Source organism: Lissotriton helveticus, chromosome 3_1, assembly GCF_964261635.1.
Source record: "Lissotriton helveticus chromosome 3_1, aLisHel1.1, whole genome shotgun sequence".
In the NCBI taxonomy this organism is placed as follows: Eukaryota; Metazoa; Chordata; class Amphibia; order Caudata; family Salamandridae; genus Lissotriton; species Lissotriton helveticus.
Genome location: NC_136061.1, coordinates 1,039,148,630 through 1,039,170,383, shown reverse-complemented (window position 1 = coordinate 1,039,170,383; position 21,754 = coordinate 1,039,148,630). Strand labels below are relative to the sequence as shown.

The 21,754-nt window shown below is 43.2% G+C and overlaps 1 protein-coding gene across 4 annotated transcripts in view; it reads right to left on the bottom strand.

Annotated features, from left to right (window-relative positions):
- Positions 1-21,035, bottom strand: part of TLK1 (tousled like kinase 1) — a 656,881-nt gene extending 635,846 nt beyond the window's left edge. Inside the window, exon 1 of one of the 4 annotated variants that reach the window (XM_078681584.1) lies at positions 20,925-21,035. In XM_078681584.1, coding sequence (XP_078537710.1) covers positions 20,925-20,988 — 64 coding nt within the window. In that variant the 5' untranslated portion in view covers positions 20,989-21,035. Of the gene's footprint in view, positions 1-20,670 lie in introns of all 4 variants that reach the window. The other 3 variants (XM_078681580.1, XM_078681585.1, XM_078681581.1) reach the window with 3 other exon arrangements.
- Between the last annotated feature and the right edge of the window lie 719 nt (positions 21,036-21,754).

Genomic DNA, 21,754 nt, shown 5'->3' with positions numbered 1-21,754 from the left:
GTACCCCTTTGAATTTAAAGTGGACAAGAGGTGCGTTTTCTCAAGAGTCCTCCTGCGATACACGACGCGAGCAAGAGTGCTCCTAGATAGCACCACAAAAGTTACAATAGTTAATCAGTTGCTTCAAAAGTTTCTAGATGAGAGTACAACTGATGACTTCATACAGATCGAAACTCCAGATAAAAATTTAAATCCTCCTGATAAGGTTTACAACCTAAAAACACAAATGGAAGGGGACATACTACGTGTTATCAAAGGAGTCTTCAGGACTCAACTAACTGATGATTAGGCCATCATCCTAGCAGAGGAACACTAGCCTTTGTTAGGGAAGCACCCCGGGGGAGGAAGTTAGAAGGGTAGCCTCCTCTTCCATAGTACCTGAGGATATAAGAGAAATGTATGCCATTAAGTGGGCCATAAGACAAGGACCAGCCTTAGATAAAAATCAAGAGGGGTGGGACAAACGCTCTAGTCTACAGGTTATTTCCCTATGCAGTGAACTAAGACCACAAGCTCAATACCCTTTAAAACCAGAAGCAAAATCGGGTTTTGAAGCAATATTGGACCGATTGCAGTATCAAGACGTAATAGCACCTTGCCTCTCGCCCATGAACACACCCCTTTTTCCCAGTCTCTAAACCATAGGGGTTCTTATAGAATAGTCTTAAACTATAGAAATTCAAATTCACATACATAAACAAACATATGCAGCACAAAATGGCAGCAGTGCAAGTTTGATGAGGAACCCGGTGCAGAAAAAACCAAAACGGATATTCCCAAAGTCAAAATATAGCGCCTGAAAGGGAAAATCTAAGCACTTTTAGTTTCGGATTACAGTTTTGATTCAGACATTTGCCTACGGGCTATAAGAACAGTCCTGGCATGTTCTCAGCAAGAATCGTGGTGATCTTACAACGAAATTGTGAAGTATTGTTGACATCACATGGTTACAAAATTAATTTACAATAAAAAAAATATTTTTAATGAAGATAGTCTGCCAGACCGTGACCTTCCTTGAATATGAATTATCCAGGGAAGACAAGGGTTTAGCTCCAGACTTCCTCAAGAAGTGCTACCTTGCAGCCTCTCAACACATTGACACAGTTGCAATCCTTGGTGGGGTTTCTTAACTTTGGATGTACTTTTTTACCTCACTATGCAGTGAAAATGAAGCCTCTGGATAACCTTATTTCTCCCACGTTTGTTTCTAAACAGTGGCTGAAGGCACATACGGATGTCTTGCGTTCTCTACAAGCAGACATGCTTGAGAATAAATATTTACAAACTAGTGACTATAAAACCCACCTAGTTATCAGTCATGCCCACTCACTGTGGTTACACTTACAATGAAGGATAAAACATTCCCATTGCACAGGGAAAATTATTGGTTCTCCCGTACCAGCATTAGGAGGAGGCCACAAAAGTAAGCATTCCTAATGCTCTTGCCCTACAACCAAGATGGGTTCAGTGGGCCTCTTCAAGTACAGTGAATGTAAAGTTACAGTATGATGCCTCTCTTCATACACAAGCTTTTCTCCAATATGACCAGGATACTACATCACAATCCTATGCACACACATCAATTTACATTTCAATCATATGGCAGTAATTGCAGAAGACAAGAGTAGATTTTCTTTGACTTTTAATTTTCTAGGCCCAGCCAACATGAGCTTCGTCGCTAGGCGGTATCGCTTTGACTTCTTCAGGGCTGTCTGGCTTGTTGAGATCTTGATTCCGATCTCCTCTCCGCCGGCTCAACTTCTGACCCGGCTAGTCAAAATTTTTGTTATTCCTCGGTGTATCAGCCTGTTGCTTCCAATAAGGCTATATCCCTTAAAATGTACATCTTCAAGCGAGTACGCTCTTCTTATTTCATTCTTCCTGCGACAGTGTTGATATCTGCCCCAAAAACAGAAGCCATGTTTTAGCCACGTGTTGGCTGGGCCAAAGAATTAAAAGACAAAGAAAGAAAAAAACAAATCTACTCGTAGTCTTGTCCAATTAGTGCCATAGTACTGAAATGTAAATTGATGCGCGTGCATAGGATTATAATGTAATTTGACTTTGACCCTAGGGTTGAGTATTGTAGGGTTCAGGGCGATTCCCCTCCCATAGAGCACCGCAAGTGAGCAGAGGAATATGCGTAACAGCAAGACGTACATTTGCAAGCGCCAAGGAGTGCCTAGTTTTAATTCACCCTAGTACGAGATTAAACATGACCAAGATACTGTTCCGACTCTGGACACTTTACCTGTTGAATCTTGGAGCATCTTTTATACGGATGGCTTTGCCCAACTTGATGTAGGAACCAAATAGAAATATTCTGCAGCCTGTGCAGCAGTAAAAGGTGTAGTGAAGGATGGGGAGTTCATCCCATAATGCACCCACACCAAACTCTTAGGTTACAGTACTGCACAACATGCAGAATTACATGCACAACTACATCCATTACAGAAGACTGTCTCATCAGTTCCCACACTCATTGTGTATGACTCAGTTTTCTGTGTGAAAGGTTACAATGTTGATATGCAACATAGGCGATTGAACGGAGCCAAGGATTCAGCTTTGGTGAAAGGTAGCGGTCATCCAAGACACGATTCCATTAGTCCATTTGAGGCACACTCTGGGCCATTAGCTTAGTGGTATTCACACACATGGGGCACTGTGCAGCTGACCAAGCGTCAAAGGCTGCAATTCAGACTGCCCGAGTAACAGTCTTAACTAGATCTCAAACAAAGATCGAAACAGATATTTTAACAGCCATAAATTCAACCGAGTAAGATTAGAAACCTCATGTAGGTTTTCCTCCCAGATAGTCCTACGCCCCTTATTCCAATAACATTCAAGTGATTACAATACCAGGAGTGGAAGACAGAATAATACCCAATAATCTATCCAGATTAGACTTAATCAAAGTGGCGCATGAGGGGTTGGCCTCGGCATATGCAGGAACAAATGCAACCATAGCAGTGCTACAGCAAAGCTACTGGTGGCCTTGATTATATAAATGAACTAGAGTCTAAATTAGACAATGTGATATTGGTCAGCAGATTAAACTTTCCACTGTCAAAAGACAGTTGCCAGCTCCCCATATGATTTCAAATATCCCCTTCCATTGTGATTTATTTGGACCATATTGGTCCCCTAAATTCAGCTGATATACTATTGGTGGATACTGATTCATGTTCTAAATTCCTATGGATTTGGCCACAGAGAAATGCAAACTCTTCAGCAGTCTTAAAAGACTTGCAGTGTCTAGGGTCAATGGGTGCAGTTCATGGATAGCCTTCTGGTAACGGTCCTGTGTTTGCTTCCAAGGCTTAAAGGGATACAATGTCTGCTCTGCAAGTTGGTCTGCGATTCAGTAACCCATTCAAAGCAGATTCAAACTGCGTTGTAGAGAGTGCCAATAGCATGATTGTTTATTTTATTTGAATTTTATATAGCGCCAGCTAGACCCAGAGGTATCAGAGCGCTTTACAATAGGAGAGACCACGATAGTTGCACAGGTTACAAAAAAGTAAAAAACAAAACAGCAAAGTCCAACACATTTGAGAAGTGCAAAGGAGCAAGTGAAAACACAGGTACACGTAAAAGAGTAGGGGGTGGGGGCGAATTAGGAATAAGGCAGATAATAGGAAAAGTAAGTTGGAGTCCAGAATACCGGCACCAACTAGGATAGCATTCCGGGTCAGTCCATCCCCACGGGGCCCAAACAATGGCAGACCAAATTGAGTCGGTGAAAAAAACCACAGGAGGGTTGAGGTCGCGGCACAGCAACATAGCGAGACCGCTTCAATCACTGAGATGATGACTAGCAGACCGCCGAGAAAGGCCATCGGATGGGTGTAAAATGGCACCTCGCCCCACCATCACCACACACAGGAAGTGGACGAAAAGCGATGGGGGTGCAAGAGAGGATCTCCACAGTCAATCGCTAGGCCACGACCAAGCCGCTGAAATAAACTCCATGGACAGGTCACAAGCGCAGCTCCCGTCGAAAACCTCCAGGAAGGAGACTCAGTCAGTGGTCGCCCATCCAGTGGAGGAAGGCTATCCCAACTCCTGGACCGCCAGGGGGATGAGAGGGCCGAAGACAGGAACCCAGTGCTCCGGTTGTTGCAGAAATGCTTCCTCATTTTCGACGATAGCATCATCCTGGAGGAACGCAGAAAAAGTATAGCTTTCAAATCCTCAGGGTAGAGGAGGTTGACATTTTCCAGGATTATCGCCAAAAAGGTGATCCCTTGCCCAAGGAGCTCCTGACCGGAGCTCCTACGAGTCGGTAGTTTTGGAACAAGCAAACAAGCTTTGACAGCTACAGTGTTCAGTTCAGGTATTTATTGGTATCGGTCTTGTCTATGCATTCTCTCCTTCGTTATATGTCCCCTGCTGTTCAGCAAGTGTTACTTTGAGGCAATAGAATACTGATGTGTGCATTGTTGGAGCGAGTGTCAAATGGAATGTGTAGGCTGAGCAGCAAGGATGCTGCTCCCGGAGGGGCCATCCCATCCTTGTCGCCATTGTGGTAAATTAAGATGCATGGTAGCCAGTAGCATATGTGAAACAGGATAATGTTTATTCACAAGGTAGGTAGTCTCCGGTTAGAGGTAGATGGTCTAAGGGAAGCAGGAAGGCAAGCCCCGCCGGGGACAGCACCCTTGCTGCTCAGCCCACGCATTCCAACTGACATGGACTCCACCAGCAACACATCAGCATTCTAATTACATCATAGTCACTCTGGCTAAGCAGCATGGGACATAGCACTATGGGTAGAATACATGGCATAGAAATTAAGATACCAGAGTACCATAATCTGTATGAAATTCATAGAGCATTGATTAACTTGCCTTCACGAGTTCCTGGCTTAGATAGTTCTGGAAAGGTGGTGGATGAAAATAAATTGGACTTGGAGAAACGCTTTAATGTTTTATTAAGTATCCAGGAAATCGGGGGGGGGGGGGGCGTGGCCAAGCAACATGGCCGACAGGACGTGAGCTCCACCAGCTCCATCCCGAAGACCCGCAATCCTGTAAATAACTCCTGCCCGGGCTGTCACATTGCTTGGGAATCGTGCTGAATGCCGTCCTAACTTGATTGGGACCTCCCGAGTTGAAGGAGCGGTCCCGGATCCCTTCATGAGCGGAGACAGCGGCACTGTCGGAGATCGGGACGGCTCACTGAATTACGCAACACCGCGGTCTGGACCTGGGTCGCGAGGCCGCGCTGCGGGCGACCCGCCCGGGACGGACGTACTGCGGATTCTGGGCCGGGCGAGTCCTTGGCGGACCCCGGTGCTCTACACACAGCTACTGGTGAGCGGTTGGAGGTGGGGATTGACCGCTGGGAGGTCCCGGTGGTCCGTGGCGACCGCAGTAGAAGGATCGCGGCGCCGTCCATCTTGAGCTGTGACCCTGCAGCGGAGCTCCGGCCCGGGCGCTGCCGGGGATCGCCTGGCTGGCCTCCGCGGCCAAGGAATCCGCAGGCCACGGGGGAGAGCGTTGAGTGCTGTTGCCCTGACCCCTGATACAGACGTACATCCAGAGGAGCAGATCCTGTAATATTGGGCGGCCGGTCTGGCCGGATTCCTTCACTGTGCCCCGCAGGCGCTGCGGACTTGCTTCTCTCCCTCCCCCCCCCCCCGGACTGCAGACTGCATTACGCCCCCCTGGGGGTTACTGGTGCTTCGCTACTCTGGGGGGGACACGGGGCACGGCGCCTCGGGTGATGCGACCACGCTAATACCCCTCCCCCGCTCGCCCGCCATTTTGACTGTGCATTCAGGCGATTCCTAGGTGGTGCTGTGGGTGCACGTGGCTGGGGAGACCTCTGTCTCAACGGGAGCTGCGGCTGTGTGCTCTTCCGGGGGGGGGTGCTCCTGGGACCCCGAGAGCCGGACTATTGCCAACTGGAGGTGTGGGGATTAACGTGATGTGATTTGGTGTGCGTGCCGACCGTCCCCCTCCTTGTTGCCTCGGCTAGTGCCGGACTCTGACCACCACTGCGCTCCCGGCATTGAGGGGGAGACGAGAGCACGCTGCCTCCATTCTGTCCTTATTGCTGGATCGCCTGGCCTGCCTCGAACACTGCCTTCACTGTGGTTGCCGCGAGCCCTGGTGTGGCCTCATTGTCCCTGCTATCCCTGACTTGGGCCCACTCGCATATTCTCTCTCTGACCGGTGGTGCCTAGGGTGAACCCTTTGGAGCGTGCTGGATAGGCGCAGCACCTACCTCACGCCATGACGACCCGTAAAGATCGATCCTTGAAAGCCTCCCAACCTAACACTATTGTCCAATATACTACTCCACGTCTGCAATCACAGAGGATCACACGTCAGACGGGGCCCGAAGACGGGAGTGAGGGTCCTGCGGAACTGTCTAGAGCCGAAATCTTGAAGGCTATTCAGGGATCCCACTCTGCCCTGGAGCGACAGATAGAGACTGTCTCTATTTTTTTTTTTTTATTTTTTTTTTTTTTTCAAAGGCAGAGGCAGAACAAAATACAAAGATGGAACAAGGTACCGTAATACCAATAACAAAAAAAAAAAAAAAAAAAGATTAAAACAGTAATAAGGCAGTAGACATCAATAACAAAATTCAACAAAACGTAACAAAATACTGTCACTTTAAATTGTGAACATATTTAAATTAGATCCAATTATCAATGGGAAGCCATAACTTCCTAGCAAATAGCTTTTTTCTTCGTCCTTTCAGTTTATAAACTGCATTGTCCATTCGATAAGTATCTAACAATTTACCTAGCCATTGTTCAAATGAAGGTGGGTCAACATCTAACCATCTTGAAGTTATACAAAAGCGATAAATGGACATTCCAATAAAAAGAAAATGCTCTTGATCGACAGACAGACTCTCGGATGGAAAGTATACACCAAAGATAGTGACAGAAGGGCATAATTTGATATTGACATTTAACAAATTAGTCAGAAAATGTGCTATCTTATTTTTATAAACAGTAAGTTTAGAACAGCTAAAGAACATATGGCATGAATCAGCTGCTAAACTGCCACACCGACTACAGTTAATGCCTTTCGTAGCTTTCCATTTAACAAGTTTAGCAGGTGTGTAATACAGATCCAAGGAGGCCATATAATGTTGACTTTTGAGAGAGCTGTTAATTAGTACTGTGTTACTGAACTCAAATGCCTTTGCCAGATCAATCCCTACTATAGACAGTTTCCTCTCCCACTTCTGGGCTTGTTGATCCAAGTCATCGGGTAGCCTATTTATCATCAGCTGATAGATGGTACCAATACGGGCATCCTTCCTACCACTCTCCAAAACTTCGTTAGGCTCCATTACGTCACTGTAAAGCAGATTTTTCCTATCCAAAAAGCTCCGAATTTGTAAGTACTTAAAAAAATCATGTCTAGAAAGACCAAATATATTTTGGAGTTCAGAGAAAGACATTAAGGTCCCAGCTGAATACAATTGCCCAATTGAGACTGTCTCTATAGATGTAAACCTACTCCGGACCGACCTCCGCAAGGTGGCAGACAAGGTTTCGGACGCAGAGGGCAATATCACGCAATTGCAAGGGGAGGTCGCATCTTTGCAAAAATCAGTTGCGCAGCTTACATCTACTACCCGCGCATTGGAGACGCGCCGAGGATGCGGAAGGAAGGGCCCGTCGCAGCAACATATGGGTCCTGGGGGTACCGGAGCGATTGGAGGCGGGAAACGCTGAACGCTTCCTGGAAACCTGGATCCGCACTCACCTGTGCCCGACTGGTTTGTCCAACGTCTTCGTTGTGGAGCGAGCACATAGAGCCCTTGTGCCCCCTCCGCGCCCGGGCGAACCTCCTAGGGCCCTCATTGCAAAGATCCTAAACTATAAGGACGTGACTGCATCTTGCGGGCTGCAAGGGAAACGGAGTCCCTAACAATTGAGAACAGTCGCGTGTCAATATACCCTGACTATACCCAACAGGTGCAGGAACAGAGAAAATCCTACCTGGGAGTTAAACAAAAGCTCCGCGAAATGAAACTCCAGTACATGCTTTTATACCCAGCCAAACTTAGGGTGCTCTCCCAGGGCCGAGCACACTTCTTCGAGACGCCTGCGGAAGTCTAGGAGTGGCTTGAGATCAGAGGAGATGATCTGCCCCCAGGTGACCGTGGTGGCCCTCGAGAAACTTGGGGAACCAGACCACAGAGGAAGCGCCGAGGTCGAGGAAGGCGCCGGTCTGGATCCCGCGGTCCTCCCGTGACTCGAATTACGGTGGGGGCGGATGGCGCTATGCATATGGAAACATCACTGCTGGGGGCGGGACCGGGGTCGCCCGAGGTCGCTGTCCCTGGTGAAATTTTGGTCCCGGACATCTTGCAGGAGACGCCGCTTGATACCGACTCTGCAGCTCCGGTGGTCCCAGAGACTGCCCTCTCTGAACCAAGGTTGGAATAACTTAATGACTTTTGTTGTATATTGCTGTGCCTGCTGTCATCCTCAGTGCTGGGGGACATCGACTTGACACTTTGGTAGTTCACCACTGCCTTTCATTGACACCGAGTGTGTTGGATATCTAGCCACAATAGAGAACTTGCGCCCTTATGGCCTAAAGAGCGAGGCGGGAGTGGGGCTTAACTTTCTTCCTGAGTAACATGTTGCTTTGAACAATGAAGATCCTTAATTCAATACAGCAAATTGTAAAGAAATGTAATGCAATCATCACTACGCACATTAGGTCATACATAGAACGAGCTATCCTTGAAAAATTCACAAATTACACCCAATGAAAATATTGTGGGGCTCTGCCTTCTGAGAGCCATTCTAATTTCTTAAATATATTCCCTTACTTTCAGAGAGTTGACAGGTCACACCCTTCAGCCTTTTATTTTACAGAGGCTCCAACATCTTCTGAAAAAGCTAATCACTATAAACAATCTGATTTACACCACTGAGTTTAGTCAAAACCTGGCTATTCAAGTATGAGAGTATTTCAAAACAGATGTTGGCGAAAAAAACATTTGGGGAAACAAATGATGACAGATTCAAGGTAAATAATCATTATTTTGAGCCTCTATAAAACCAAAAGTTAAGATATTTCTTAACAAAACTATCCAGCAGACTACTTGTCTGTGATTCGGAACAATGAAGGATTTAAAGAAATCTATCCCAAAGGTTAGTTTGATAAACGTTTAATAATTGCCAAATTTTGACTATGTCTGAAACAGATAAATGAAAGGACCAAAAAAGGATTGTATAATTTATCACAATTTCCTGTTGAAGGTTAGGACTTATGGCGTTATAATTCTAAACCATGCATGCAAAGTTTCCTGCCCAACACTCCTGGTCCCAAACTTAATAGGCTTTATGCCCACGGTACGAGACACAAACACCTGCAGTGGTTACCACATATAATGTAGGCATGTTACGGCAATGATGGCTGGAACACTCTAGTCTCATCAGTGATGGAACACTTCTCTGTAAATGGAAAAAAACTGATTTTCAGACTTTCTTCTGGGACCGCGTCCTCAAAGAAACAAAAGATTCCTTGTAACAAAAATACATGCAATATACAATGAACTAGATAAATATTCAGAAAAAGAAGCGGCACAAAGAATTAGGCAAATAGATCAGGCAAACAGTTTTTAAAGTTAGACAATCGAATCCACACACTTTTTAATATAGTGCACTCGCTAAATCACATTTTGCCCTCTGCCTTAGACCTCATGAAAGGAGAAATGCATTACAACATGGGCAGGTTAAGTTAAGCAATAACACAACTAAATTGGGCAATGCAATCACTTAGATCAGGTTTTGTGCCTTGGCAACTCCTTGATGAAATAGCCTTATTTGAACCATATAATTTGACACTCGCACAAAATACAATCGCCAAGAAAGAATGCACATATACTCCATTAAGTACTGAACAAGTTGAAGATGCACCATTTACAGTCATTAACACGCCACCTATTACCCGGTTAATACATGGTATTATTTCCTTACCCATAACAACCTTTCATTTTCATGACTGTCAAAAATATAAATCAATTTGTTGGTATGAAACTACGCACAATTCGCAACTGTTCCATTCATGGGAATTCCCCTTCACCCACATATGTTTAAATGGAAATTAAGCTGACCCCGTGCGTATGAGTACATCAAATTGTAGAAATCCACTTGGACACTCCCTTCAGTGCGATATCATTTTATTGCACGGAATGTGTAGCACTATGATGCCAGGGTTAAGGTGTGTTTTATCGGTTTTCCTATGACCTCCAGTCCCACACATTATGAACTTCTGAAAACGGTTCTCATTTATTTTTAACAAAGGTTACTTGACGTGGGATGGAACCTGGCCATCCATACCGGATAACGGTTTCAGAAACATTACAGTGTTGTGGAAGAACCTTGTATCCTCCACCTAGAACTGTTATTAGGAACATCCCCCGACCTAGTAAAAGCATGAAATCTACTAGTTTGCAAATTTAACTATTGTCAATTCTCTTACAAAAAGAAGTCCCATTGACTTTAGCGATTGAAGTTTTTAATCTGCAAACAGACAGAACTGCTTCAGAAATTCAGCACCTGTTAAACAATACCTGAAGCATTGTGTAGAAATTGTGCAAATTATATTTAATTAATACGCAACAACTGGTGTTGTACATCTTTTTAAGAACACTGGTTCTGGTCTAGTGACTGGATCTAAATCAGTATTTGAACTGATTCTGTAAAGTTTTCATTGTCTGTTCGAGCCTTTTAGGAGGCTTCCCGATCATAATACTGCCATTTGGCTGTGGTATCATCACCTTTTTCCTGTTATGCAAAGGGAAATCAACACGGAGTTCCCATAACCAACTGAACAAAGTTGCAGAGAGACCCTAGCATGCCACATAGGACATGCTTGCCTATCTGAACTCAGAAGCCCTGGATGTTCACCTTTTGCTAAGTGAATGCCACACAAGTAAAACGTGTGTTCTGGTTCAAAAACTATCAGACGGACATCATCTTGGACTTCAATCTGGAGCAGTCCCCAGTGGCTTATCTCGATATGGACCTGATCGTGCAACCTGTATATGAGCATCAGAAACAATACAGAGTAGTGCATCGGTCCTTTCTAACGGGATGCCACCTCTGACAGAGCAATAATCACCAGAAGCACTTTGACGCAACTATTGACGAATGGCTTGACTCATTGTTATTCTTTGAACTACCTGGAGAAGAGCTGCAATCACCAGAGTCAATTGCTGATCATCATTTGCTGATCCATCTAGTACATCAACTGCCAACTACAAACATGTTCACATATGGATTTCGCAAAGATCACACTTGGGCTGCATGTGCACCGTACGATGTCGGCATGTCCTATGATGAGGAATTAACTCAACAAGTAAGTTGACAAACAAAGCTGTTGGTTTTTTTTGGGGGGGGGTGAGTTTTAAATAGCGCAAACTAGACCCGAAGTTATTAGAGCTCTTTAAATGAGCACCAGTTGATTTACTGACGGACACCTTTATTTTTTGTTAGGCACAGGGAGATGGATTGATTTGCCCAGAATCATAGGATGTTGAGCGTCCCTGCGGAGGCTCGAACCCAGTTCCCCAGCTTTGAGGTCAACTGCTCAATCTGTTAGGCCACATCCTCTCCCTATATGTACCACAAAGCCAGCACAAACGGAAACAATTTAAAAAAAGTTTTCCTTCTTTTTAATGGACTATTTTTTCCTGCTTATTTTTAATCTGGCCTATCTATATTATCAATGGTATACTTTTTCGCCAACACACAACATGCTTTGGATAGACTACGAAATATGGTTCTGTTATTTGCACTGCAATGCACTGCACTACTGGCTTTTTTATTTCACTACAAGTATATTACTTATAAATGTTTTTAGACATGTATCTTGTACTACCTAAAAATAGACCGTTTGAGAGCATGAATTTCTCTACACATTATTCAAATTCTAATTTGCTAGACACGCCCGATAACGTTATGTTCAGACGAACAAGCCTGGGATGACGTAAAGTCTGTACAGTTCAACTCCCTCTCATGTAGGCAATGACTACATCTTAGTTCATGGAGAAAACCATCTTCCTCAACTTAAACAATGGATCCGTCGTATTCCCTAATCATTGCCATGTCTGCCTTTAAACGTAGCTGTCGGCGTTCATTATCTTTATAGGAAATGTTATGTTTCTTGGAACTGTGACAGTCACATTTTTCGATTGATGACAGATGCAATATCCTATGCGACATTCGTATGGGTCAAACATCTCCTCCTTATGTCAAGGTTAGCCTCTTCAGTGCTGCGCGAATTTCGCTGCAGTGCTCAAGGGTTTAAAATCGTATTGGCTCATGACGGAAATGTTCCGTCATCAGCACCGGAGCACCGACGCTGATGACGGAACCGTTCCGTCATGAGCATGGAAGGGGTTAAGAACACATACCCAAAATAATAGTTTTAATTAACATCCTTTTGCCTTATAGGTCTAAGGAAACATCTGAGATGCATACCTTGATGCAGATAATCGATGTCAGTTACTCCTAACCGAGTGTCAGAAATTATCATTTCTGATCAGATTGAGAATATGACTGCCTCTTGACTACTAGAGCCAAAACACTCTTGAGTAGCAATGCGCTCTATAAATTTCGTCACATTCATTAATTCTCAGGACAGGTACTTTGCCCATATTATCGCCTGTGATTCTACCAGAAACTGACACACATGCTGACAGCATAATTCGCAGATGATGCATCTGTCATAGTTCTGAGGCCTTTGGTTTGAATGATGTATATTACCATCATGATTGTTTTAACTCCTCTGCCGGGCCGTCCTGTATTATTTACATGACCTGATACACAGCAGTGTGCAGTAGATAAGCCAGCAACACCACCTTGAAGTCAGTGGTGCAGCTCTCACTTTCCCATTTCTGAGGTCAGCAGCACAGGTTGAACTTCCAGGGTTGCACGATATATAACCAGTGTCCTAGTATGTGACACTACTTCATATTTTGCCATAGAACGTGGACGACATTGGATGGTTTGTCCTCTTCCTGGTTCCTGCACCACTACTGGAACCTTTCGACACCTTGTGAAGCTGTATACCTTGCCTTCCTGCACTTGCCCAAACGTGTAGTCTTCAGAAGTTTCCCAGCATTGCCTGCTCACAGTGAGTAGCAGCGCTTACTGTATACTCTGCAGCAGGCACTGGAAGCACTTTGGTTTTTCCTTTACTAGCAGCGCGTGGAGCGCTTACGGTATACTCTGCAGCACAAGCTGGGAAGCGCTTTGGTTTTTCCTTACTTACAGAGCTTGGAGAGCATTACTGTATACTTTGCTTACTGTGCCTGGAGCACTTATGCTAACATTTCAACACACACTTCGAATGTACATGGCCCTCTTCTTTTGCATCTCCGCGCTGGATGCGATAGTTCATCCTTACTGAACCAGAACATACAGCATGTGACCTTTCTTCATTATGAGTCACAAGAGCCAAGACGTGTGCACCATGTGATTTCAGAGTATTTGCTTGTTGTATTCCTGGACTGTGAGATGTTACATCATACCACAGCTAATATATTTACCTTCTTTTTCGAGTGTATGAATTGGCAACAGATGGCGGTGGTTCATGCTCTATTACTGCCTTCTTATTGCAGGTAACTTCATCTCAGTAAGTTGCAACAAATAGAGTACCTTCTTCGCTACTGCCTGTGTCCAACAGACATCTTACACTACACCTCTCCCCCCCTTCCCCCCCCAAGGTAGATAGCAGGGATTAAGTGAAGGGTGCTTGGAAGTATGCAGGATTGTCAAAAATATTCCCTAGACCCAGACCTTGATCTTTATGTTTTAAGGTACAACCACAAAGACACTCTACAAAAGATCTAGAACGTCCTTTCCCGTGCCTAGCCTTCAGCCTTATTCAGTCTATACACAAATGCAAGTGGGAGGAAAGGGACGCTGTAGTTAGTTCATATCCTCTCTGCAACGTCACTCCGCAGACTCTGGAAATGTTTGCGGTGGTCTTGTCATGTTTCATAGGGTACCCCAATATAGGCCTCAGTAGACTCCTGACCCTTCACCTACATTTACTGTACCATTACAATACAGAACTGGTTTTTGATATTGACTTTTTACCTAGTTAAACACTGCATAAAATGTGTGGTTTTCCCCTAAAACTAGCCTCATTAAATATGCATGAGGATTTTCAGAATCACAGCAGGATTACCATCTTCTGCATAATAACTATGTATAAGGGTCATCCCTTCCGTCATCTTCGGCCGACATGACACAGCAAGGTAGAATCCCGTGAGGGCACCTTGTGGGAATGTATATACCATATCTTTGCAACGGTGGGGAGAGGAGAAAGACGTCCATGCTGACAGAATGACGCCGAGGATCCAGCAGGGAGACACTCCAGCTCGGAGTGGTCAGACATCCTGCGCAGGGTGTCCATCTTGAGACTAAGAAGGGATCCCACAGTCTCTGGCTTCAGGTAATGGGTTTGGCTAAAGCCTTGGGGGATTCTTGGCTCTACATCTACATAAATGCTAGGTACAACTCAGGTACATCTAGTTAGGATTGCATCGTAGGCGTACACATTATTTTTGTCATGTATGTATACGCTTGCATATATTCATTGTTTTTAGCACTTAGGTAGGAATCTACCATCCATTTACCCTATTGGTGTTTATAATCATTTCTATCTATTTCTGTCTTATGGTTGTTTCAGCACACTTATTTTACACTAGAATGACGCTGGTTCAAAGAATACTTATTGAAAAACGTCCCCACTGTTTATTCGGGGTATCTCTCTGAGACAAAGTGAGCACGAGTGACTGAGCAAAAGGTACTGTAATGTTTCCATGATCCCTGATGGGGCAGGGTTGTCATGTTCGATAGTTGCCAAGAACTATTCTGTCCTTGGTAAGGAGTTTACAGTGGCACTGGGAGCTAGCTGATATACAGGCTAACATACCCGGTGAGGGTGTCTGTAATCAGTCTGGACAACAATCCCACAGTGTATGTTGTCTAAATATGCAGATCCTATATAGGTTTATATGAACTACACAACTGTCTGACAGCATCTCGCCTGACGAATTAAGTGGATAGAGCCAAGTCCGACAGACGGCTATTACAGTCGGTGTTTGTCCTTCGCGGGGAACACAGTCTTTCACGCCTTGGCTGATCAAGACAGCCCTTGCCGTCAACAAGTATGCAGAGAGTCTTATCCCCCAAAGAAACTCTAGATTGCAAGTTGCTCTGCCTTTCATGCTCTCACAATATAGCGCATAGAAGTAAGCGTTAGGTTCTACATAATATTTTTTAATTACATTTTAATAATGTTGTAAATGTTCATTCCATTCTTGATATTTAGAACGTGTCTTGTTGCGGTTTATAAACTATTCTGTTTTAGATGTGCTAAGAAAATAGATTGTTCCTGTAATAATAAAATGTTTTTTAACTTAAGAGTGCTCATTATTCTTAGTACAATGTGTGTGATACTGTGAATAACTAAATAAGGTTGTTGCGGTTTCCTCTGTGCCCCTGATTCCTTTAGCAGAGTTAGTAACCCAAAAGCAATACTTCGATCTCAATTACACATTGAATAGCGTGTTGTGGGCTACAATAACTGGTCTTTCACATTAATCGCTCGTGCACAGAAACAAGTTCACCTATGACACCCGTGGGAGGGAAAGCACACCTTGTAGCCAAACAAAAAAAGTTGTAACTTAAGCAAAACAAAATACTCCAATCCCAGTTCTTGGTGGACAGCAAAGCGGAAAGTTCTTAGAGGGACTAACATATATGACAACACTCTTGTTCTCTTCAACTTGAATACTACCCACATCCTTATAGCCCTATAAACCTCCACCATAGGTTGGAATAGGAATGTATTTTCTCTTGTAAATCTCCAACATGGGGCTCGTTAGATTCTTCCCTATGGAGGAAGCAAGGAAACAGACCGAGCCAACTGCTTGCAGGAACAGATTTTTCCTGTTCGCAATACAGGCCCCCCCCCCCCTTCCTGCTCGCAATACAGGCCCCCCCCCCTTCCTGTTCGCAATACAGCCCCCCCCTTCCTGTTCGCAATACAGGCCCCCCCCCCTTTCCTGTTCGCAATACAGCCCCCCCCCCAAAAGGACAGAAAATTATCTCAGTGGTCCTATTCTTTATAGATAGAATGACTTTTCACATTTTGAAAGTTTTGAAATCATTTGTCTCCAGAATCAGAGCTTTCATATAGTTTATAAAGGAGGCAATGAGCTTCGACCATTCGCTGTTCTAGCAAGCACGACGGAGTCATCTGACTACAGAAGAGCAGGAATGGGTTTCTTATTGGCAACCGGAACATTCAAACCCTTCTTCACAAGTACAGATTCTAGTCCATTTATATAAAACAAAAACAATATAGGTGCCAAAACACATTCCCGACGGATCCACCTGACCCCCATCTTAGGGGACAGGTGTCCATAGATTACCCACCATCCCCGGAACTCACAGAAGCAACAAGGTCAGTATGCAAAGATCTCAAACCAATGAGCAGTAGCCTCAACGTTTTACGGTTTGCACACGCAACACATATTTACTTTGGAATCACCGTCAGTGATGCAAGGCCAGCTTGCAGCCAAATTAGTTTCCATACAGCATTCAACATAGACATTAAAGCCTTTGTATTAATCAAATACGGTCTCTTCTATTTCCAGAATAGAACTCCTCTTATGTTCACAATAGTGTACCATTGTGGTAGGAAGTGGTTTTTGGGAGCTATGGAAACATTAATGCACTTGTGCAGGGGGACAGAATAGGCTTAAGGACAAGTTATGCTCGACCAAAAACAATGTGTACTGCGTGTCGGGTAATAATAATTCTTAGGCTTTAAGGGAGATATGAAATATTATAGATAGTCTGTGCAGTATACTTGGATTTAATTGCAATTTGATGTAGCAGAAGAAATTAATAAATGTTATGTGGTTAAACATTATTTCAGAGTTCATCAGTAATGCCTTTCAGAAAGAAGGCGGATGGTAGTGCAAGGGACTGAGGCAGTTGGTGACAAGTGAAAAAAAGAGGCAGGGACACAGGACAGAAAGGGGCAACAGAACAATAGAGGAGGGTGCATAAGAGAACACTTGTGTTTATGTCTCAAGTACAAGGTTGCTAGCAAGTCTCAGTTTTATTTTCTGCACAAGAACCCCCAACTGCCAATTAACAATTGTTTTTGTTTTAAAGAAACATGGCCAACAAAATGATTAGAATACAGACTAAAAAACTTTTTCCAGAACATGTTCTATAAGATCACACTATTACCGAGCTCTCCCAGAGTTCTAACCCTCCAGACCATCACAGCAGGTCACCCATAACGCTGCTGATGAACAGGCACGTCAGCCAAGCACCCTGGTTTAGAGATAAGTATACCAATCCTTTTAGAAATGCTGCATTAGCACAATACATTAAATGGTAAACTAAATTTGTAACCAAGAATCTGCAATGGAAGATTAGAACTAAGCAGAGATGATAGGCACATGCGGTGTTTAAAATAACCTCTAGCGTAGAAATTACACTAACATTTACCAACCTCTGATACCTCACAATATTTTTCGTGACCAACCACGTACTTCCTAAAGAAGCCTTTTAACTATTTTACTAAGCCATACAGATGCTCTCAGCTGACCTTATAATACAGGTTCATGATGTACAAATATCTAAAATGAAATGACTAGATTTACGAGACGCAACTGGGGGATCAACTGAGGACTGGAAGGAACATTTTAAAGATTTGCAAAATCGCTCAAAGGTGAGCTTTTAGGAGTGAATTTGGTGGACTGTTTCATTATAAGATTATGTTATCACAATCATGGCTCTACAGAAAATGTGTACGTCCCAGGAGCCACCCAACCCCATCAATATTGACGGTGAAAAACAAACCAGGATCTTTCAACCGCTTTTCTGGCCTTTGCTCCTTCTCGTTAGAGATACATCATTGACCTATTAGTTATAAAATAAGTTTTAATACTATGAAATTTATAAAAAGCACTGGTGATATAATCTGTTTCTCTCTGTAGACTAGTTTTCATTCATATTTTGGAAGTAAAATCAGTGATTTAACATTTATTTTAGAGAATGCCCTTATTCGTTACAATTTCCATGCTAAGGAGTTGACCTCATCCCATGCTTACTACCAGGAAAAGGTTTGCCTGTAATTGTAGTATTGGTGAAGAGAGTGTAATACCTATACCTATTCGAATGGCGCAGTGTCAAAGGAAAGTCCAAGGAGTGCTATTTTTCTACTCCAGATAAATTATGTCAAAACATATAAACATTAGAACAATACATGGGAGTGTACCGATTTAGATTCTCATATCTAACAAAACATAAATCAATTAATCATGCATTCTGCAATCCTGTAACTCGACCAGAAAGCCATTGACACTGGAGCACCACAATCCCACGTGCTAAATAGCAGCCACAATTTTAGCTTGAAATGAGTCCTCAGGGGTGTTACTGAAATGCTACTATACTACTGAGTGAACTACTTCAGCAACTTTAATGATACTGACAGACATAGTTGTAGATCAAGTTGTGATAAAAGCCTGACAGAATAACCAAACTTAAAAGTTTTCCTTACTTTTAACATCAATCCATTCCATTTTAACACCAACTAACCTAAAAATACAAATCAGTCAGTCTCTCATTAGCCACTCAGAAAATATAAGAAATGCTTGTTTTTAATTACTACAAATTGCAAAGTTGCAGCAGTTACCTGGATTCTAATAAAACAAGAGTATGGAATTCCAGTCACCCGGTGACCAGCACACGTTTAAGGGCCAAGGTCAAAAACTTTGCAGGCTTAATCTGTGCACATGTCAAGTAAGGTCCACATCAAGCGGCACACTGTTTGACTTTCAGTTTATAGAGCAACACTTTTGTAGTCGGAAACACGACTGTCTGCTCCTAAGGCAACGTGTGCATTCTTGTGTGTAAGATATTGGCAATGGTATATATGGTTCATGAAGGCAAAAACGTAACTGTTACTATTTGGGCTCTAATGAAAAACAGTGAACCTCACCTAGCATCAATGAAATGCTTCTAATTCAAAAAAAAGCAGACATTTGCTTGCTAAATGAACCAATTTGTGAATATTTATAATGACCCTTTATTGTATGCAACTACATGCAGAAGGAGTAAGATGAATTGCTTTCAAAATAAAAAATTAAGACAAATTTACCCAAATAATATTTGCAACTTGAAAAAAACACCAGGGGGGGAGGCTGTATACAGTTTTGCTAAACGTTTCTGCTATTCAATTGCGCTCAAATTAAAGTGTTCCCAAAAATATTTGCAACTTGGGGGAAAAAAAAAAATCAGCAAATGTTAGAGATACTTAATAGATGTGTGCATTTTAAAGAACAACTTTAAATATCAAGTCCTTAAAGCATAGTTTAGTTAAACATGCCAGTATTTAAACAATTAATGCGAATCAGTCTAAAACCAACATGAGCCCCATTCCTAAAGGTCACAAGAGTGCACCATAGGTCTTCCACCTTCTATGTGTGCAGACTTTCAACTTTCAGAAATTCACGCTTGCAGAGGTAGGCCTGGTAACCTGCAACAGCTGCAAAATCCCACCCATATTTCTTTCAAGCATTTGTGAATACCATTTTGCATGAGAAAATAAGCATATTTATATTTGGGGGGGGGGGGAGCAATCTTTGAAGCAAATTGAAATGTACTTGTTAAAATTCTTATTGCACAATTGGGAAAATATTTTTTGCCTATAGAGAACCTCTCTTCCTACCCTTGGAAAAGGTTTTATTCTTACATTTTTCAGAAGCAAATTAGGAGCTTTTTGTGGATAGGAAGGTAGGAAGGAGTTGGAAAATATAGTGAATACCTTAAATACTCAAAACATTTCTGGGTGGGCATGAACTTACTGGCCATTTAAACACGGGAATTGCACTTGATGTTTACTTCCTTCCTATGTGACTGGGTCACATGAGACTCTTCACACAAGTCTATCATTTTATAAGTGATAAACCAACGTTTGCATTTGTAAGCCAAACGAACAGTACATAACACTGACAAAACTGTGCTGAGTTTACCATGTTGTAAAATGAAAATGCCCAGTCATTGATATAATAACATTTAGTATGTGCTCACATTTATGGCAAAGAAGTAAACTGTGGTACACGGAGATTACGTGATCTGCTATGCATTGAAACATATGGAAAATTAACTAATCTTTATAAAAAATATTACTAAAACGTATAAGAGAACTATGGTTGCATGCACAATTTCATTCATTTTAAAGCAATGGCTATGTTTTATATATTGCTGGTTATATGTACACACACTTCATATCATTTCAAAGCCATCGGTATGGTGTAGATCTTTTGGGGTCTGGATAGTAATGCACGTGGACTGCAAGTAGATCTTAAAAGCAGAACACTTAATGTTTTGAAGAAGTGAACGATATGAGAATTTGAAGCGAGATGAAACACTATTTTCGTTTTTATCTTTGGTCTGCATCTAACGATCGCCACCACAAGCTAGGTTTGCTCATGAAAAACATGCTATGGTGCAGACAGCGTCATGCGACTCTAAAGGGCTAGGGTAAAAATGAGAGCACGTAAATTAAAACCAACATTTAACTCGATGTGCAAAGACGTGATGCAGAGGATTTGTAGAGGATTTTTTGATTTACATACCCGATAACGATATTGAAATAGGCTTCAAGAAACGTCAAATATCATCGTTCCTCATCACACCACGGAAAGTAATGTTAGCAACTGATGATCATACAGCAGTGGCAACCAACTGATTTTCTATTTCCCAGACTAAAGTGTTTCACAACAAAGCCCGAAAGGCAGGTCAAATGCAATGGACCAACACTTCATTTTCCCTCCTACACACAAGTATAAATATGTCCATAGTGTAAGGTGACCACCTGTCCGCTACTTACACGGACCCTCCGTGAATTCGGGCAAATGTCCGTCGTCCGTTGCTGATCTTTTAACGGATGTCATTTGTCCGTAATTTTAGCACTTCCGGGTCGCATGACAACCAATCCCACAGCTGAACATATTCAGGGAGCCGTACGGGGGTGGAAGGTACTGTTAATGTGTAAGGTGACTTAGATTGGAGCATTGGGGGCATCTCAGCCAATCTTAGGTCGCCACACAGAATTCCAAAGTGCTGATTGGCTGTGAAAGTCCGCACGTGCCTTTGTCCGAGCCATCCTCCTAAGTTGGCGGTGCCGCCCAATTTGGAGTGAACTGAGTTTGGTTGGTGGTCCTCTTAGGTGAGCTTGTAATGAACCGGGCGGGCGGCGACATCTTTTCTCAGCCTGGCGGGTTAGGCTAGGTTGCCGCCTTCTGTCTAGACTAAAAGGGATGGAGTGTTCTATTACTCACTGTAGGACCACGGGCAGGGAGAATTAGGGATGACTGTGTCGTGTGATGGTCTGTTAACGACTGACAGCGGGGAAGGTCCCATACTGGGGCTGGGATCTGGCCTGACAGCTATATGGAGAGCTGCCCGAGCCCGACAAGACATAGGATGGCAGTTCTCGGGGGCACATGTGGCATAGCTAACTTTTACTGACTGTAGATTCCCAGAGCATGAAATGTAAAAATAGAATTGAAGGCACCCTGTACCTGCTTGTTTCTGAGAAGTGCCGGTACTCTCCAATTAAAAGTATTACGTCACTCTCGAAAAGTGCAGGTACTGTCCCTCTCAAAATAAAAAAAAGTGTCGGTACTCAGTACCAGTCCATTTAATGCACATATCCCA